Here is an 18,279-nt window from a genome sequence, read left to right on the forward strand (position 1 = left end):
ATGATCTTTGGGAGGCCTGGAAAAGGAGGGCCAAGGATACAGAGTGAAACAGGAAATCTATGTTGTAATGCCGATGTGTGGGTGTGTTCACAGGCAGTGCAGATGGGAAAAAATGAAAGAAAATGTCTACAAGGCACTGTAGGGAGGAGTTGAATGGAAGACCCAGAGTCCATAAGGCTGATATTCACAGAATTTCAATTTCAAATAGGGTGAGATTATTAAAAACAATTCTTGACCCTAAAAACGCAATCTATAAAAGGAAAATTTGATATTAGATTTCATCCAAATTATAAGTGCCCTGTGAAAGAGAATGAAAAGTGAGTAACAGATTGGGAAAAAAATATTTGCAAATCACATGTCACACAAAAAACTATATTCAAAATATATAAAGAAATATCAGGATGGGAAGGAGAGAGGGCATGGGGCAGGAAAGATGGTGGAATCAGACAGAAATCATTACCTGAGGTACATGTATGATTACAGTGGTGTGACTCTATATTGTATACAACCAGAGAAATGAAAAGCTGTGCTCCATTTGTGTACCATGAATCAAAATGCATCCTGCTGTCATGTATAACTAATTAGGAGAAATAAAAGACATAAAATTTTTAAAAAAAGAAATATCAAAACTCAACAATGATAATAAAACAGGCCAATTTTTTAAATGGGCAAAATATTTGATTGGACACTTTACCAAATAATAAGATGCTAACCATCATTAGTCAGTAGGGAAATGTAAATGATATAACACTACAAACATATTAGAAGACTAAAATAAAATTTAAAGGCAAATTAACAATATCTAGGACTGGTGAGGACTTTCATACATGGCTGTTACTGTCAAATATAAAATGGTACTGTTACTTTAGAAAACAATTGGGAATTTCTTATAAAGTTAAACATATACTCACATCTAATCCAGTGATACCATTCCTCAATATTTACCCAAGAGAATGAAACACTGTTTTCACATAAAAACGGTAAGCAGATATTTGTAGCAGTTTATTAATAATCTCTAGTAATTAGAAATAACCCCAATATATTTCAACTGATAAATGGATATATCCACACAATAGAATATTATTCAGAAATGAAAAGGACAATGCTGTTTGTACAAGCAATAACATGGATGAATCTCAAATGCATTATACTAAATTTGAAAAACCAGACTCCAAAGAGTGCATACTGTACAGTTCCGTTTATCTGTCAATTCTGGAAAGAGCAAAACTATAGGGAAAGAACAGAAGATTGATTGTCTCAGGTGACAACTGAGGAAGAAGAATTAGCTAGAAATAGATAATAGAAATTTTTTACAGCAATGGAATTGTTCTATATCTTGATTGCGGCAGCTGATATATGATTCTGGATTTGTCAAAACTCACGTAACTGCAGACCAAAATGAATAAATTTTACTGAACGTCCATTTAAAAATAAACATTTTTTTCAACTTCTTACTTTTTTGTTTTGCACGTTTATTACACAGAATTGACACTCGAGCCTCCTTGTGACCTTTCAATGTTTCCATAGCTAATACAAGTTCTAAATGAAAAAAAAAAAAAAGTAACATTGGCCATTTCCCAGTGGCTTGGATGAAGTGAGTGACCTTACCAAACTGAAATGTGGGGAAATCTACCCCACTGATCTGGGAGTAAGTGACCAGAATTGACCAACAGTGTCCCCTCATTTAGCTTGTCCTGTTGACAGGTGGTAGGGACAGCCATGGCAATGCTACACCTAGCAACAAGCCCAGTGTTTCAACTTCCTGTTGAAGAGAGAGTGTGGCTATGATCCTCACCCCCATTATGTATTCTGGAATCCCAACCATGTTGATATTCATCAGTTGAAAGGTATCAGGGTTATTTCTAATTTTTAGAGATTATGCAGAAACAAAGGAATGTAGCCAGTGGTGTTTCCTTCCATAAACATGACCTCTTAATTCAAGTACCCCTGAATTTTAGTATAAGGAACAATGACATGTTGGGAAAGTTGGTGTAGTCAAAGACTGCAAAGGAGTTCTCTTGGGGAGAGAAGTAGAAAGTTCTTTGGTGTCAAAAAGATCTGACATCTAGTCTTGGTGCTGTCACACCTTGCTGTGTTCATATTGGGCACTTTACATACTCTCTCCAAGCCTTTATTTTCTCATTGTCTTAAAAAACAGGAAATGTACTCAATCAAATTGGTTTAATCTAGATAGAAACATAGATAGATAATGGTTCTCAACTGAGGGTGGTTTATACACCCTTCCCCACCTGGCCATGGACATTTGGCAATGTCTGGAGATATTTTTTGGTTGTCACAACTGAGAAGGCTGCTGTCGGCATTAGGTGGGTAAAGTCAGGGACACCGCTAATATCCTATAATGCACAGGATGATCCCAATAACAGAATTATCTGGCCCCAACATGTCAAAACACTGGAAAGAAATCTCAATGTATAAATAGTGTATATGTAGGCACAATTTTTCAAGGATAGCATATTCTTTCACAAAATAAAAATTTGAGGAAAAATCATGGCTCAACAAGAGTAGAAATCGAGGCATATTTTTCAGATTTTTGAGTCCTCAGAAGAGCTCAAGGGCCTTTTTCTTAACACCCTCTGATTTACAGGATTCAGTTCCAAATGTCTATTCTCTGGGAACCTCAGACCAAAGAAAAGAGGTAAACTCAGGTCAAGTCAGTTGTTCACCCTATTCCAGTCAGCCATGTCGTAGGGACAGGATTGTCAATCAAGTTCAAGCTTGTGGCCATCCACACAAACTGGGCTGGGAACCCTCAGAAAGGTGGAGTTTGGAAAACAGCCACAAAGAAACCTATTACATTGGCTTGTCAAGGGGTAATCATGCCACCTACCCTCAGAAGCGTACTCAATAAATGGCTATGGGTTCCAGGTAACTTAGAAAAAGGAATAGCAGGTCTCTCCTTGAAATGAAATTCATAGTATTTCTTTTTCATTTCTGTATTGAAGAAGAAGTTTGCACAGAATTTATAACACCAGAGACAATCGCTATAAAACAAATGGAGCCACAACTTATATTCCACGATTTGCATAACTGATTTTCTTGCTCATTATAAATCTTGCTTATTCCTGGCAGTCCCGAGGTCGCCTCCTTATAGATGGCAGGGGAAAGGGTAGTTTTGCCTTCCCTGTATGATATAAGGACAAAGTGAAGGGACTGAAAGGACAGTAAATTCCTGCCCCCTCCCAATCAGTGGGGTCACCCTCACTTACCCTCACCCCCTCATCTCAGCTAACTGACCATACTACAAAACTGATATGGAGCTCCAGGTCTGTATTTCCTGAGTAGTTATTTTTCTCATGCTCACTAGTAAAATATGAATTGTATTTTTCTCTAAGGAAGAAAAAAAAAACAAAATTAAAGTGCTCATTTTTTCCCTGTAGCCCTCAATATGAAAAAGCTTTCAAGTTGCCTATGTTGTTTGCTGCCTGAAGGGTAAAAAGAACGAATGTCCACTCAGAGAGAAGAGGTGGAGGGGAGGTGGGTGAGCAAGAACCGCCACCCCGAGTTCCCTGAGTCAGAAACTGGGGAAATCTTTGCCCAGACATTAGCCTTAGTCATCAGGAAGACTTCTGATTGTAGAAGCAAGAACCACCCCTTTGTGACCCTATTCAGCAGTATAAATCCCATGACTGAGACCCGACCTCCCTCGGGAACAGGTCAGTCACCCATGTGCTCTTCTAACTTAGCTTCAGAAACCGAAAGTCCTACCTACTTCCCTTCCATGAGAAAGTCATCATCATCTCTCTCTACTAAACCACTGCTCAGTCATTAATCAGGACAGAAAATATGTAAATAATGTTTTTTAAAAAGCATGCTTTTGTCTTATTTTAATTTCACTGGGGTGGAGGAGAGTTGGCAGGGCAGAGACCAGACCTAAGCAATTCCACTAAAATCTTTTTGCCTGCTGTATGACAGGCACTGCTCTTGTTCTTTGCCTAATCTAAAAGTGAACAAGAGAGAAAAAGTCCTGACTTCAAGGAGACTACTGTTGCATGCAAAGACATGAAAACAAATGAGGTCATTTCTCAGCAGCATTACGGAGGAAACAAAGTAAGACGATGGAATAAAGAGACAGAAGAAGGATTGCAGTTCTGCTAGATCCTGTGGTCAGGAAAGACCTCTCTGGAGGGAAAGTGAACTAAAGTGGAGGAAGGCCATGGTAAGATCTGGGAAAGGGCGTTTCAGGGAGCACAGTAGACAGGTCTTGAGATAGCCACAAGCACCATTTCCAGAAATGGAAGGTTGGTGTGTCCAGTGTAGTGTCAGAGCGGCAGAGGAATAGCACATGGGTCTGGGGACAGGTCAGGGGCCTGGCCCACAGGTGGGGGATCCCGAGTTTAAATTTCACTTTAAGATCTCTGATGGTTTGAAGACATCATTTGATTTCTACTTTTAAAAGCCATTGAATCTGGCCATGGTATGGAGAATATATAGTACAGAACAAGAATAGGGGAGGGCAGGAAGGTTAGTGAACAAAAGACTGTGAGAAGTCATGGGATTTATAACACCAGAGACAATGGAGTGGATCAAATTGGAGACATGGACTGGTGATGAATCCCAAAGTGTTTTTTCCAGTGGGGTGGGAAGGAAAAAGGTGAGCAGAAGTTGACTCTAGGTTTTTAGCTTAAGCAAGCTGATGAATAGCAGGAGCTCATACCAATTAGGTAAGCTGGGCTGGAAGAGAGAATGCAGAATCCTGTGTTGGCCAACCTGGGAGAGAGCATCCCATGAAGCATCCAAGTGGGAATGAGGAGCTGCCCAGAACCTAGAAGAGAGGTGAGGGCTGGTGACAAAAGTATGGGTGAAGTATGGATGGAGTTCAAAGCCATCGGAAGGGTTGAGATCACCTAAGTAAGGAGGTTGGATTAAAAAAAAGAGAAGATGAGAGGAGTGAGCCTATGGATTAGGACGAGCTTTATGGACATGTAGCCTGCCCAGTTTCAAAGGGTCTTGCACTTAGGAAGTCCCTGTACTTGGTTTAAGGCGCAGCTGCCACCATCTTGGAATCCTTAATGCCTTTTGAACAGAGACTCCACATTTTCATTTTGCACTAACCCCACAAGTGATGTAGACAGCGCTGCCTGGGACACCTCAATGTTAAGAGGTCTGGGTTCAGAAGGACATTCCATTAAAACTAACTCAGAAAGTGACCAGCAAGTTCAGGTAATAAAGCCAAGGTGGGAGATAGTGGGGTGCATCAAGGAAGCCTTGAAATAAACTACGCTAAGGAGAAAACAGCTGACTGCATTAAATGTTGCAGGATAATTAAGTAAGAGGAGGATGGAGGACTCCCCCTTGGCTTGGCGAGGTATGGATGACTAGTGGCTTTGATTAGCACTCCCTGGGGGGTGGCATGCAGCAATGCTTAATGAGGCTGACAGCAGAGGGAGAGGGGACCAGGTCCAGCACTGACATTTGGGAGCCTATGGCAAGAATACAAAGGGAGGTCCCTGCCTTAAAACCCAGGCTCTTCCCACCCCCAGCTCCATTTCGCATAGAAAGGACCCCACACACATTCACATGGACACTTCAGCCCCAAAGTCAAACTGCTCTGCCACTCCCTGCAATCCACCATCCATGGGACAACCATCCCAGTAACACACTTGTAGCTCCTGGCCGTCTGTGGGGGGAATTGCACAATCCCATGTGGTCCAGAAGGCAGGCTGGGCCCCAGGTCTGGGTGGGCATGTCCCTTGGCTTGCCTCCTTTCCCCTGCAGGGAGGCAAACAGCTAGAGCAAGGCTAGAGCAGGACGTTCTAAAACAGGAGTCTCCAGGTAGAGCCTGTGTCGTCCATGTCTAAGGGTGATTAGAGGCAAAGGTGTGGGTAGAGGGAAGCCCCTGATTATAGTGACATATAAACATTTTAGGTGAGGTATGGGGATAATTCTGAGTTGACCAGAGAACTGGTTCAATTCAGGACTTTCTGGAGAGAAATAAGGCAAATAGATAAAAGTTTATGGATAGAAATGCGACTACAGTGTGTTATCTGCAGGCGCCCTCTCCTGGCGCTAAGTCAAAATAGCAATCTGGGACTGGAAACTATTTCTTTTTTGGAAGAAACATATGGATTTCAATTAGCATGTAAAAACTTACCCCTCGTAGATTTTTTAGGGGATGTGGCTGGGGGGGGCGGGAATAAAAAAAACCTACAGTAGTTACATATCAAATTCTGTGTCAGCTCTTTAAACGTCACAATGATGATTATGCTTGTGGTGTCTGGTTCTCTTTAGTGGGACAGCCCTGTTTCCCCCTCAGTCTGTCTAGTGAGACTATCGAGTGTTAATCTAGCACAAGGTCTGGCACACAATAGGTATCCAACAAATATGTGTCAGCCAGAACGGAAAACAATGAGCACTGAGGTGCAGTTTCACAGGAGGAGGGACCAATCCTACTTGGGAGGGTGGAGGCCACAGTGACGGGGAAGGAAGAATAGAGTAGAAAAAGAACCCCAGGTAGTAGAGGATAGGAAAGGCAGCAGAACACAACAGACACTAGTATGGCAATATGTAAATCAATGGATGTGTAACTGATGTGATTCTGCAATCTGTATTTGGGGTAAAAATGGGAGCTCATAACCCACTTGAATCAAAGTGTGAAATACGATATATCAAGAATTATGTAATGTTTTGAACAGCCAACAATAAAAAATTTAAAAAAAAAGAATAAATATAAGCTTTGGGACCAAAGCAAAAAAAAAAAAAAAAAAAAAAAAAAGAACCCCAGGAAGTAGAATGACAAACCAGGGAGCTAGATGGAAGATTTATAAGGGCAGGAATTTTTGTGTGATTCTGGAAAGAAGAACCCTGAAAGATACTGATAGGTGTAGCTTCCAGTGTGAGCAAGAATAAAAGATTTGTTAAAAATAGATGGAGGAAGCTAGCATGACAGTTTCAAGTGGGTTGAACAGAATATAACATTCTATGGGTACTAGAAAGAACAACTGTTCCTGTTTTAAAGATGTTTTTCCCTGACTTCATTTTTACCCAAAATGGGGTGACCTCATGGGAAATTCAGCTCAAGAAACATACAGAGGGCCTATCAAAATCATGGCAATTGTTTTCTCAAAATACCTGATATTCTCAGGTCTAGAGAGCTGATTCTGAGATGACTAGTTTTTATACTGAGAGTCCCATGTCCTTGAACTCTCTACATTAACAGGCAAAGGAAGACAGCTGGTCACCCTGGTGGGGAGGGAAAACTTGCAGTGCTCAGAAGGAGAAGACCAGTGCCAAAAGGGAGGATAAGACAGCTGGGATTCAGGAAAGAGCAGAGGACCCGTGCTGAGAAGGGACCAGAGGAGACAACTGTGTATCTGTCATCAGCCTAACTCTGGGTTGTGTGCAGGATAAGATGCCTCTTGCACCAGCAAAGGGGACTTCTAGGTTTTAAGTGACAAGGTGCATGGAATAAAACCTAGAGCAATCCTGAGAGGGGAAGGATGTACTCACAGGAACCCTTGGGGCTTCACAGAAGAATTGAGGACAAGAAAGATGGGAACCTCCTTTCAAATGTCCTCTACCCTCACAATTATATTTAAAAATAACAATCTGAAAATGAAGAGCAAGCCAGGTGCAGGATTCTTAGAGCAAGTAGGAAACAAACAAACAAAAAAAAAAACATTGTGCTGTTCCTCTAATCCCCATGTAAGTGATCACAAACAGCTAACCACGGAGCCTTAAGGAGACCCAAACTAGCAATTTTCAACCTCTCTTCAGTGGCCACAAGTACCTGTGACACTAGGAGACGGTAACAGCTCTGGAGGAGGTGGCTCCTAACTCATGGAGGAGGGTCTTCCAGGCAGTGCACAACTGTTTTCCCACCTGATGAAAGGAAATGAGGACATAACACCTGTCACAGCAGCACAGGGACAGTGGTGCTTCAGGAAACTCACCTGGGGCTATCCCTATACTTTTAGAAAAATCACAACTCAGACATCTTGCTGATTTGGGAAAGAACTGGCAACAATAAGCCCACAAAACAAAAAGAGAAGAAAACCAACACAATTGATCAGATTCACGTGAATTAAGGAAAAACTGAACGTGTGGAATTTGGAGGAATAAAGAGTAAGAAACAAAATACAACCTGTCAACGACAGACCAGCTATGTTTGTGGGTCAGGGATGGAAATTGGGCAGGAAAGTAGGCCAATATTATAACATCATATGTCTAAAGAAAAGAAAGACAAACTCAACTTGACCAAGAGGAAAGAAGAAAGAAAGAACCAAAACAAACAAAAAATCCTATCCCAGTTGGCTTTGGCTTTCACCAATGACTTGATCCTAAGGGGTTGATTGATGTCAGACCTAATTGTAGTTATGCCCATGATGGTGGCCATAATGACAGCTAATGTTTATGGGTACTTGCTATATACCAGCTGTTACACCAAGAGTTTGACATAAATTGTCTTCTTCAATCTGCACCCTAACTGTATGGGTTAGCACTATGATCGCACCCATTTAACAGTGGAAGAAGCTGAAGGCCAAGGTCACATAGCTAGCGATTGTGATCCTGGGATTCAAATTTGGACAACCTGACTCCAAAGCCAGCTTCCCAACCACTGTACTGTTGCTGGCGTCTTCCATTATAGTTATGTTAGTCTTGGGCAGCAAATTCCTTTTAGGAAACATTATGAAACTACTTTAAAATATGAAAATCATTCTACATCAGACTCAGGAACTCTATGCTATAGAGCTTCCTCTTTCACTCTGAAACTCCAAACCAACAAGGAAGCACACAAATGGCTGAGGCGCCATGGGCCAGATGCCAGCAGTACAGTGTCCCAGCCTCATCCAGGCTGTGTGCCCATTGGGGACAGATGAGTGGCATGGAGAGGGAAAGAGTGAAGCAGCTGTCACCTGAGTTGGTCACAGTCTTGGTGATAGAGATCTCAGAGCTTATGGAGAGTGTGTTGTGGTAGCAAAGTTGAGAAAGACTTTCTCTAGAAAGGTGTGCATGAGGGAGGACGCTCAACCTGAGTGACACAGCAGGGGAATGCTCCTTAACAACTGCCCATTACATAGAGGTGAGCAAATCAATGTTTTATGAATGAATGAATAAATTAATGAATGAAGTGACTGGCCTGGATGTACTGAAAACACCACAATTTTATATAACTCCAAAGAAAGAATATGAGTGATCATAGAATTGGGTTTTCTTTTTTGAACTAAAGTCAATGACCCTCAGCATTTTGATGTTGTTCAAACCCTTCTGAGAAAAATCATAACACTCAGTTTCTACTAAATATGAAATCTCCCTGCAGGATGTCTGAGGAGTTGTTTGTTGATATATTGCATACAAATACCCTATTCTTAAAAGAGACGATGGGGTTTTCATATTCACAGAGAAAATAATTTTCAATGAGAAAAAGACAAAGACAGTAAGTATGTAAATCAAATGGGTGGAAGTCACTGTGCCTAAGCTTCAAATTTAGCTCCGCTTCCCAGCAGTCACGATAAAGATGGAGAGCCAGTGAGATGCACTGCCTTGTCAGACAAGAGGAAGCCCAGCAGTCCCTCAGAGGAGGTGAAGTTTTTTGGGGGGGCTCTGAATTCTCAAATAACTTTCTCCCACAGAGTTATGCATAGGAGTTCCTGGCATGATCCAGTCCTGGTTTTCATTTTTTCCAACACAATTAGGAGCAACTTTCATGAAATCATGACTTTCAGTAAAGATAAAAACTGAAGGTGTGACATTAAAACACAACCCAGGGAGCTCTCTCCTGTGAGGCCACTAAGATAAGGGTATCCAAGCACAGCTGCAGGTATGATCCGAGGTTGGAAATGAGATTTTCTATAAAGAAAAGAAGCAGATGCTTGCTGAGCACCTCATATGCCTTATGTGCATGAAATCTTTTCTTCCTCTCACCATACGTGTTATTAACCTTAATTGTAGAAGTTAAGCGATTTGTCCCACATTCGCTTTCAATTGGTGATCTGGGCCCAAGCTGGTAAACTGTTCCTCCCTGTTCTACACCACAAGCCCTCCTGGCTTCTGCCATTCCTATCAAGAATATCGAAAAGATGGTTCAGCGCTTATACAATGATGCCACTTTTTTTTTGAGGCAATTTGAGGTTATTCTCTCCCATGAGGCATAGAATGGTGGTGTTACATATTTTACGAAGAACAAATTATTTTGATTAAAAAATAAACGTCAGTTAGTTGGTAGGCTCAACTTGTATGATGCAAGTTCAAAAGCATTCACGGATCTCACCCCAGAGGCAGTCCATGGTCTTCTAAGCTGCAGACATCACTGTGTCAGTGGTTTGGAAGAGTATTATTATACTCTCTTTCCAGTGGTTAGCAAACTTAGGGACTTCAGATAGATAGGATGTGCTCAGTGTGACCAAAGCGTGGGTGCCAACTGGGTGATAAAGACTATGCACAGAAAAATCAGTTTGGGACTCACTGAAGAATATGCTGGTCTATATCGTAAAGGATTGGTGGCACTGGGGAGAGGTGTGGTGGGACCAGATTTCCCGCTCACTGGCGCCCCCTAGTGGCTCCCAGAGGTGTTCTCATCACAGGACTTTCCTTACTGTCCGGGATAATTTCCTTGTTTGTGCCTCCACTTAACTTGTGAGCTCTGCAGGTGTGGTGAGCAGGACAATCTTGACACTGCAGCCTCAATTATGGCTACCATTATTTTTCTGGAAATCAGTTTTTAGTTTTTTAAGAAAGCTTTCCAAGAAAAAAGGCTGAGGCAAGAACTGTAAATTCTTTTTCTCTCTTTGTAACTTTCATATCTTAGTTCTTTATGGGGATTCTGAAAATTTCCCATGTCATCCCATCACATCACATAGTGTGTGATGGCATCCCTCCAAATCTCCCATTCTCTGTGGCTCTCCCCATGGCTCCCCACTCTTGCAGGGCACCATTTGGTCTCTATTGCTCTTTACACCCTCCCTCCCACATCTTCTATCTCAGCTTCCCTAAATATTCAACCATGATGCTGTCTTCTGTGAGATTATTTTATTTCAAGCTGCCTTGAATATGAAAGGACCATCATCACCAACCTCATTCTCTCCATAGGTCCCAGGATTTTTCTGATACCCACAAAGTGAGCACTCCTTACTCAAGGACTACCCTCCAGCTGTGGGGAGTCTCCATTGAGCTCCCCCATGGCATGCGTGAAAGTGCTTTATACACTTAGATTTATGAGACAGAGGAACACAGTACCACTGCTCCTGTAGCATGTGGATATGCATACCCACACCAGGGTCAGAGACACATGCATCAAGAGCCCCTGAGCTCTTGATTCTGACCATCCAAGTGCACTTGGCTCCCAATCTAACAGAGAGAGTCATAAGTCAGCCATGCTTGTGTCTGCAGGCAGGACTTTGTGCAAAAGTGACTATAAAACAAGTTTTGTCTATCCTTCACCACTCAGGTTGCTCCTCATTCTGCTACAGGAGGCACAGAGATGACACCCACCCCTTTTCCCCAGGTAGCCAGAAGTTTCTTGGCCTGGACAGCAAGAAGCATGTCTCTCATGAAAAGAATTTAATTTATGACTAAAGGTAAGTCAATAACATTTTTACTCAAACAAACAATAAAAAACTGAGCTCCCAAGTGTGCAAGATCAGCTCATCGGCTGGGGTTGTGGCTCAGCGGTAGAGCGCTTTCCTAGCATGTGCGAGGCACTGGGTTTGATCCTCAGCATCACATAAAAGTAAATAAAATAAAGGCATTGTGTCCAACTACAACTAAAGTAAATAAATAAATTTTTAAAATGAAGAAGAATGGTGTAACCTCTGCAAAAAGACAGGTGTGGGCACTGGAAAAAAGCACCTTTGTGTCCATGTTCATTGTTTAAGGAAGGCGTGCTCTTATTAAGGAGCCTTCATGTGAGGGGATCTTTAACCATCAGGGCCTGGGAGTGAACCAGGAAATGCAGTGACATCAGCCATATCAAACACATTACACCAGGTCCAGAATCCAGGCTGGTCTGGATTAGTTCATGTTGAGTTTGATAATGAATCATAAAGAATTCTTTCACCAAAACTGAACTCCCCAAGTGTACAAGATCAGCTCATCACAGACTGCATGATTTTAGGATTCCCAGCTGAGGAATCAGCATTTTAGAGTTCAGGTAAGGCACAAAATATGCTTAAGCAGACTGACCTGGTCTCTGTGGAACCATGTAGCTCATTGAAAAAGGCCTTTGTCTCATGAGACTAGGAGTCCAGAAAGTCTAGAAAAAAACATGTATGGCCCTCTCTTAGTGGAATCTCTTCAGCTAGACCAGGGCTTTGGAACTGGCTGCTGAATTTCCACAGAGTATGTGCCCTCTGTAACAACATAGGCCAATATGAGCCTGGATGAGCCGTGGGCAATATGCTTTAGCTTTCTGTATTTTTAATAATGCAGCTCATATTTGTTTGTTATAGAAAACCTGGAAAGAACTTGTAAAGTAAAAAAAATATGTGGATGAGTATATCTCACCCATAAAATTTTTACCTATTGCTCACTGCTATTAACAAAGGTTATAAATCTTTATAGATTTTTGAGTGTTCACTTACATGTGAGTTTCTTTGTTCATTTGGCTTACAGTAATATAAACTCTCATGTACTACTGAAGATAGGGAGGTAAACAGAATTCCATTCTATTCTTCCATGACTTCCTTTTTTGCCTAATATTAAGATTTTGCTATTCAATTTCATACAAGTGCATAGCTACAATTAATTGCACTTTGCTTTTGTGCAGTATTCCATCTTAAAAAGATGCTACAGTCACTTTCCCATTTTGTGTGTGTGTGTGTGTGTCTGTGTGTATGTGTGTGTGTGCATGCATGTGTGTTGCAGTACTGGGGATTTGAACCCAGGGCTTACACATGCAAGGTAAGTGCTCTACCACTAAGCTATGTCCCTAGCCCCTCCTATTATTGATGATCATTGGAGTGTTTCCTGTCTCCATTATTACATGCAATATTGCTATAAAATATCTACACATTTATTGTGGTTCCCATGCACAGAGCTTCTCTACGGAATAGTCTCAGGAGAAAAATGCTGCTTTGTAGGATTTGTGCGTGAGCCGTGCCAAACTGTTTTTAAATATGGTTGTATCCTCAGCCTTGAGAGATCCTGCTGCTCCACTCGGGGGACAACATTTGTATGAGCAGTCATTTTAGTCAATTTGGTGGGTGAGAACAAGTATGTAATTTTGCTTTTAATGTGCATTCCCTGGTTATTGATATTAAGTATCTTTTCATTTTTATTGGCCAAGTGTTATTTTCTATTCTGTGAAATGCCTATTCATGTTATTTACCTATTTTTAAATATTTCCCAAGACTTCTTTATATATTCAAATCTATCTCTATGTATTTATATATGAATCTATCTAAAACTATACTTTCAAATCTGACTTCTTTTAACAAGAATAATAATCTTTATTACATAAAGTCTTATGGTTTTATAAATTGAGTTATGATAGTTTTAAGTACCAAATATTTTTATTACTTTCACTCTGATGTTTTTTTTGAGAGAGAGAGAGAGAGAGAATTTATATATATATATATCTTAGTTTTCGGCAGACACAACATCTTTGTTTGTATGTGGTGCTGAGGATCGAACCCGGGCCGCACGCATGCCAGGCGAGCGCACTACCGCTTGAGCCACATCCCCAGCCCCTCACTCTGATTTTTTAAAGGGCAAAAATAGAAACTACGTCAAATAAATAATGATTAGGCTTATAGAAAATGGAAAATCAAGTGTGTCGGGGGGACCCATTATTGGTTTTATTCACTCCATTACTTAGAGACTACAATGAATAAATTTCTGTTTTTGAATAGCTTTTCTTTTTTTCTATATTAAATTTCAGGAGGAAAAAGTTAAACACAGCCACCTCCATAGTCACTTTCATTGTGTATCTTAGGATCATCTACCTACTTGGCTCCATTTTCTCCTATTTTGGCTTAGGGAATCTGAGAAAAAATAATAATAAGATGTGTTTGCAGTAGTTCAGTACGGGTGGCCTTGAGATTCACCCAGTAATCTTTCAACTAAAACTCCCAAACCACAAAGCAGAGGGGACTTTCCTTGGATGGTTGATACCCTCTCCATGTGGCATCTACATTGCAAGACACTAAATGTGCCAGATCCTACTTTCCAGGGACAACAATTCCGCTGGAAAGACACAAATGTGTATCTGAGTAACCGAGTGAACACAGTGGAAGGTTCTAATTTGGTTCTAATTTCTGGACTAAAATTGAAAATGGTAAAGGATCAAAGGAAGAAACATGTGCTCCTAGGCCCTCAAGTCAAGATGGTTGGTTCTGCATCTCCCTCTTCCTTTCAACCCCTCTTTCCTATCAGGATCCATAGGACACATGGCCTGTGTCATGTGCTCTCATAACTGCACCAAGATCCATCATGGTGGTCTCTAGGGCCATCCTGCCATCCAAGGGTCTTCAGCTCTCCGAGATGGAGTGCAGCACAGAGTCTCCCCCACTCTCAGACACTTTTGCTTTCACTCCGGCCCTGGATCAGCACTCAGGGTTAAGGGGAACTGGAAACTCAAGAGAAGACAGGGCCCTTTCTTGGGCAACACAGTGGGTCAGTGTCTTGTTATTTCCCCAGCATGTGTCCATCCTGGTGATCTTTCTGAGCTACTGTCTATCCTCCTGAAGTCGTATTTTAATAAAAACTTCCTAAAAATCAAGCTAGAGAGTGTATCATGAGGTGATTTGTAGGTTCCAATTTCAAATGACCTTATAATCACCCCTTTTTGTGATCCTCTAGGGACACTATCACCCCCACTCCATGCCTCAGGATATATTTAACAATGTCTAGAGACATTTTCCAGTTGACACAATGGTTGGTGATAGAGAGGTGCTACCACCTAGTGGGCAGAGGCCAGGGACACTGCTAAATATCTTATAATGCACAGGAGAGTCCCTACCATAATGAATTACCCAGCCAAAAATGTCAACAGTGACCAGGCCGAGAAACCGTGATCTACTCCTTATTACCCAGACTGGAAAAATGAAAGATCATTGGCTTCCCTGACATGACTCCCAATTCCACAGGTCCTCCTAATGGAGGTGGCTTCTTTAACTATTAAGCTAGTTCCTACTGTTGCACCTGGACACAGGATGCTGAAGAGGAGCCCAGGGTCCTGTAATTGAGTCATGGACTCTCTTCTTTCTGAGAATTCAGCTCATGATCTAGATTCTAGTTAATACCACCACATTGGTGAAATGCAGTGCACAGCAGTCCAGTCCCTCGGGGCAACAAACTTGTTGACGCCATGGATAAAGTTAAAGGCTCCTCTAAATTTCATTATCATTACTTTTTTTCATTAAGAAAAATACTAAGTAATATCATCTGGTAGTCCAACTTTATTCATTCAACAAATATTTCTTGTGTGGCCAGATAGTCCAGGTACTAGGCACTCTGCTAACTGAATGATAACTCCCCAAGGCTAGTACACTTGAACCACCGCACCTGCAGCAGTTCATCATCTGATGAGTTCTTGTTAAAATGCCAACTCCTGAGCCTCCCTGCAGAGATTCTGACTTCATGCATCAGGATGAGGGCCCAGGAGTTTATAATTGTTAGCCAGCACTTGAGAGGACTGAGAAGAAGGGTATCCATGGAACCCCACTTTAAGAAATGCTGGTAGAAATCATGAAATCCACACAGACTAATCTTAGGCTTGAGAATCTAATGTGGTAATTTTCTATATTCCTGGGGGGAAAAAATCACTTACCTAGGAATTTTCTCAAGTTTTCCATTTTTAAACGGAGAGTAAAACCCCAATACCTGCTCAAACACAGATAGTGAGAGAGCAGAATGACCTTATGTAAGGAGAAGCAGGACATTTCCAAAGGAACAGAGCTATTGGAGTTCTACCTTGAAAATGAATTTTTATGACATATAGAGTGAGCATTGGCCAAGTATATTTACTTCAACAGGAGAAAGAGCTCTTGCTTATGTAAGAGATACAAACAGTACCTATTCCTATTCTCTGAAATGACTTCAGCAGAAGATGATGCCCACTTGATTAGAGAGCGCCAGTCCTCCCTAATTACCAAGAAAAGTGGTTTCTCTGAGTACTCAGTTTTCTTTCGAACCCTTTCTCAGTCACTCCCCACTAGTGACTTTTCAATAGAACACTTATTTTAGTAGCATGCCAACTGCATGCTACTAAACCTAAACTTGCTCCAAGCAAGACTTTCAAGCTGTTACAAACACCTTAACATTTCTCTATGTCCAATATTAGGGACATTATCTCACTATTTGGAATATGTGTATAGATATAAAGGCTTCACTAAATGCAACCCTGAATTACTGTGATCAGTTTAATCATATAATACATTTACATAAAGACTATCGTGATAACAATTAAATAAAAGATGAAGATTAATGTATCATCATCGATAGAGGGAAAGGTGTGAACTAAAGGTCGGATTATCTCAGAATTATCCCTTAAGATAACTAATTAAAAACATGTGTCTGTTTCAACTTTTCTGAGTTCCCTTCCATTCTGTTCCTTTAGAGACCTTCAAATGTCTCTGTCTTGTCCTCTCTGTCTACTTTTTGCTACAGGTAGCCCCACAGTGCCCCCCTGGGCTTACAAAATAGGATACTGTTGAGCTTACTCACTGATGGAGGCTTTCAGAAGACTCTAGCCTTCCAACTCCTGCTAAAAGCCATTCAAAATGTGGATGAGTTTTCAAACCAGAGGGAGATGGCTCTTCCGTGATATACAGAGGAAAACTCAGTTTAGTGTGTGATCTGGAGCCCACCACCAACCAAAGAACCCCAATCTCATACACCAAGGAGTGCCATTTCTCCACGATTTCCAGAAGAAAGAAGACTCCCCCTCCCCACCCCACATTTTGGTGGAACTTGGTGTCAGCATATTAATTTGAATGCAAATTTCCTGCCCCCAAACTCAAATTTGCTGCAAGATCCATGTTTAAGTAGACTTTGCTCCCAGCAAACCAACATGCAAATGGGGGGGGCGTTCAAGTACAAGAACCACAGCGGCAATGAAAAGACACGTGGGCCATACCTATTTTTGCAGCCTCCATTTTTAGGTTGAAATCCCAGTTCCTTGGCAGCTTGAGGGACATTTTGCTTTCGGTTTGGGTGAGTAGCTGGTGAAGCAGCCAGTCTGTCCCAGTTGGTGCTCTTCTGGACTTTTCGATCTCGTCCTCTGCCTTGTCTTTTCCCCTTAATGTTCGCTTCACAAGCCGGGGTTAGGTTTGAAGTTGATCTGCAACGTGTCTCCTCCTTTCTCTCAGATGCAAGGTCCATCCATCTGTCAGTTGGAGATGGCACCCAAACTCCCCTCGTCCCCCACCCACAGTCTTCCAGGGACTGATACCTGCTTTCCTTCTTTCAGTTTTAGCGGAAATATCCCAGGTGACACTTTGCTCTGAGTTGTGGGAAGCAGAGATCCTGTTCGAAAGAATCTCAGGCCTCACTGAGGCAAAGTTGTAATAAACAACCGCTCCTCTCAGCTTTTTTTTTTTTAACTGTCTGCTTCCTTGCATTTGAGGAAGTGGGTGCTGCTCAGTGTGGAGGATGCAGGAGCAGCACACTTTCTTGAGAAAATCATTTGGGGAAATGCTTGTCAAGCTGGAACGAATGCATCTGTGACATAGGGCTACAGTTTTACTTAAAGGAAAAGCAAAACCCCAAGATCCTTCACCATATTCTTCTACTCTGTGTTCTCCTCACCTAAAGGATCAAGCATCCCCAGATAGCCTGTAGACAGCCAGCATTCTGCCAAAGTTACCTTCTTTAAAATCCTTCTCGTGTAAGGACCATGTAGTCGTCTCTCTGCCTGCACAAGGTAAAGGTTTCTACCAGCCTGATGTAGGAAGGGTTTGGTGTATTGAGTCAATAAGTCAATTTCGGCAGGTAGACCCCTCGAATATCATCTTGATTATTTGGCATTGAATCCAGGGTGTGTGTTTTAGAATCAGACCAACATGGATTCAAAACTCAGTTTTTCTACTTTCTAGCTCTACAACTTCTAACAAGCAATTGAATCTTTCTGAACCTCACTGTCATTAGAAAAAAAAATGAGGTAGCTGTGGCTGTATAGAAATTTTGCAAAGACGTCTAATACAGACCTTGACACACAGTGGTTATACCACAAACACTATTTCTATCCTTATTCTATTTAGTTCTGTGACAGGCTTTCATGTATTTAACTGGGTCAGTCTAACCTAGTGGTTAGGCATTTGGGCCCTGGAACCAGACTGCCTATGTTCAAGTCTTAGCTTTATCAAGTTCCTTGCTGTGTGACTT

General features: G+C 41.6%; 1 protein-coding gene across 2 annotated transcripts in view; it reads right to left on the reverse strand.

Annotated features, from left to right (window-relative positions):
- The window catches only part of Arhgap25 (Rho GTPase activating protein 25), an 80,560-nt gene extending 63,041 nt beyond the window's left edge, over positions 1 to 17,519 (reverse strand). For both annotated transcript variants that reach the window (XM_048804191.1, XM_015479576.2), the window contains exon 1: positions 17,033 to 17,519. In XM_048804191.1, coding sequence (XP_048660148.1) covers positions 17,033 to 17,093 — 61 coding nt within the window. In that variant the 5' untranslated portion in view covers positions 17,094 to 17,519. The remainder of the gene's footprint in view (positions 1 to 17,032) is intronic.
- Positions 17,520 to 18,279: the final 760 nt, after the last annotated feature.

The sequence above is a fragment of the Marmota marmota genome, unplaced genomic scaffold (assembly GCF_001458135.2).
Source record: "Marmota marmota marmota unplaced genomic scaffold, marMar, whole genome shotgun sequence".
NCBI lineage: Eukaryota > Metazoa > Chordata > Mammalia > Rodentia > Sciuridae > Marmota > Marmota marmota.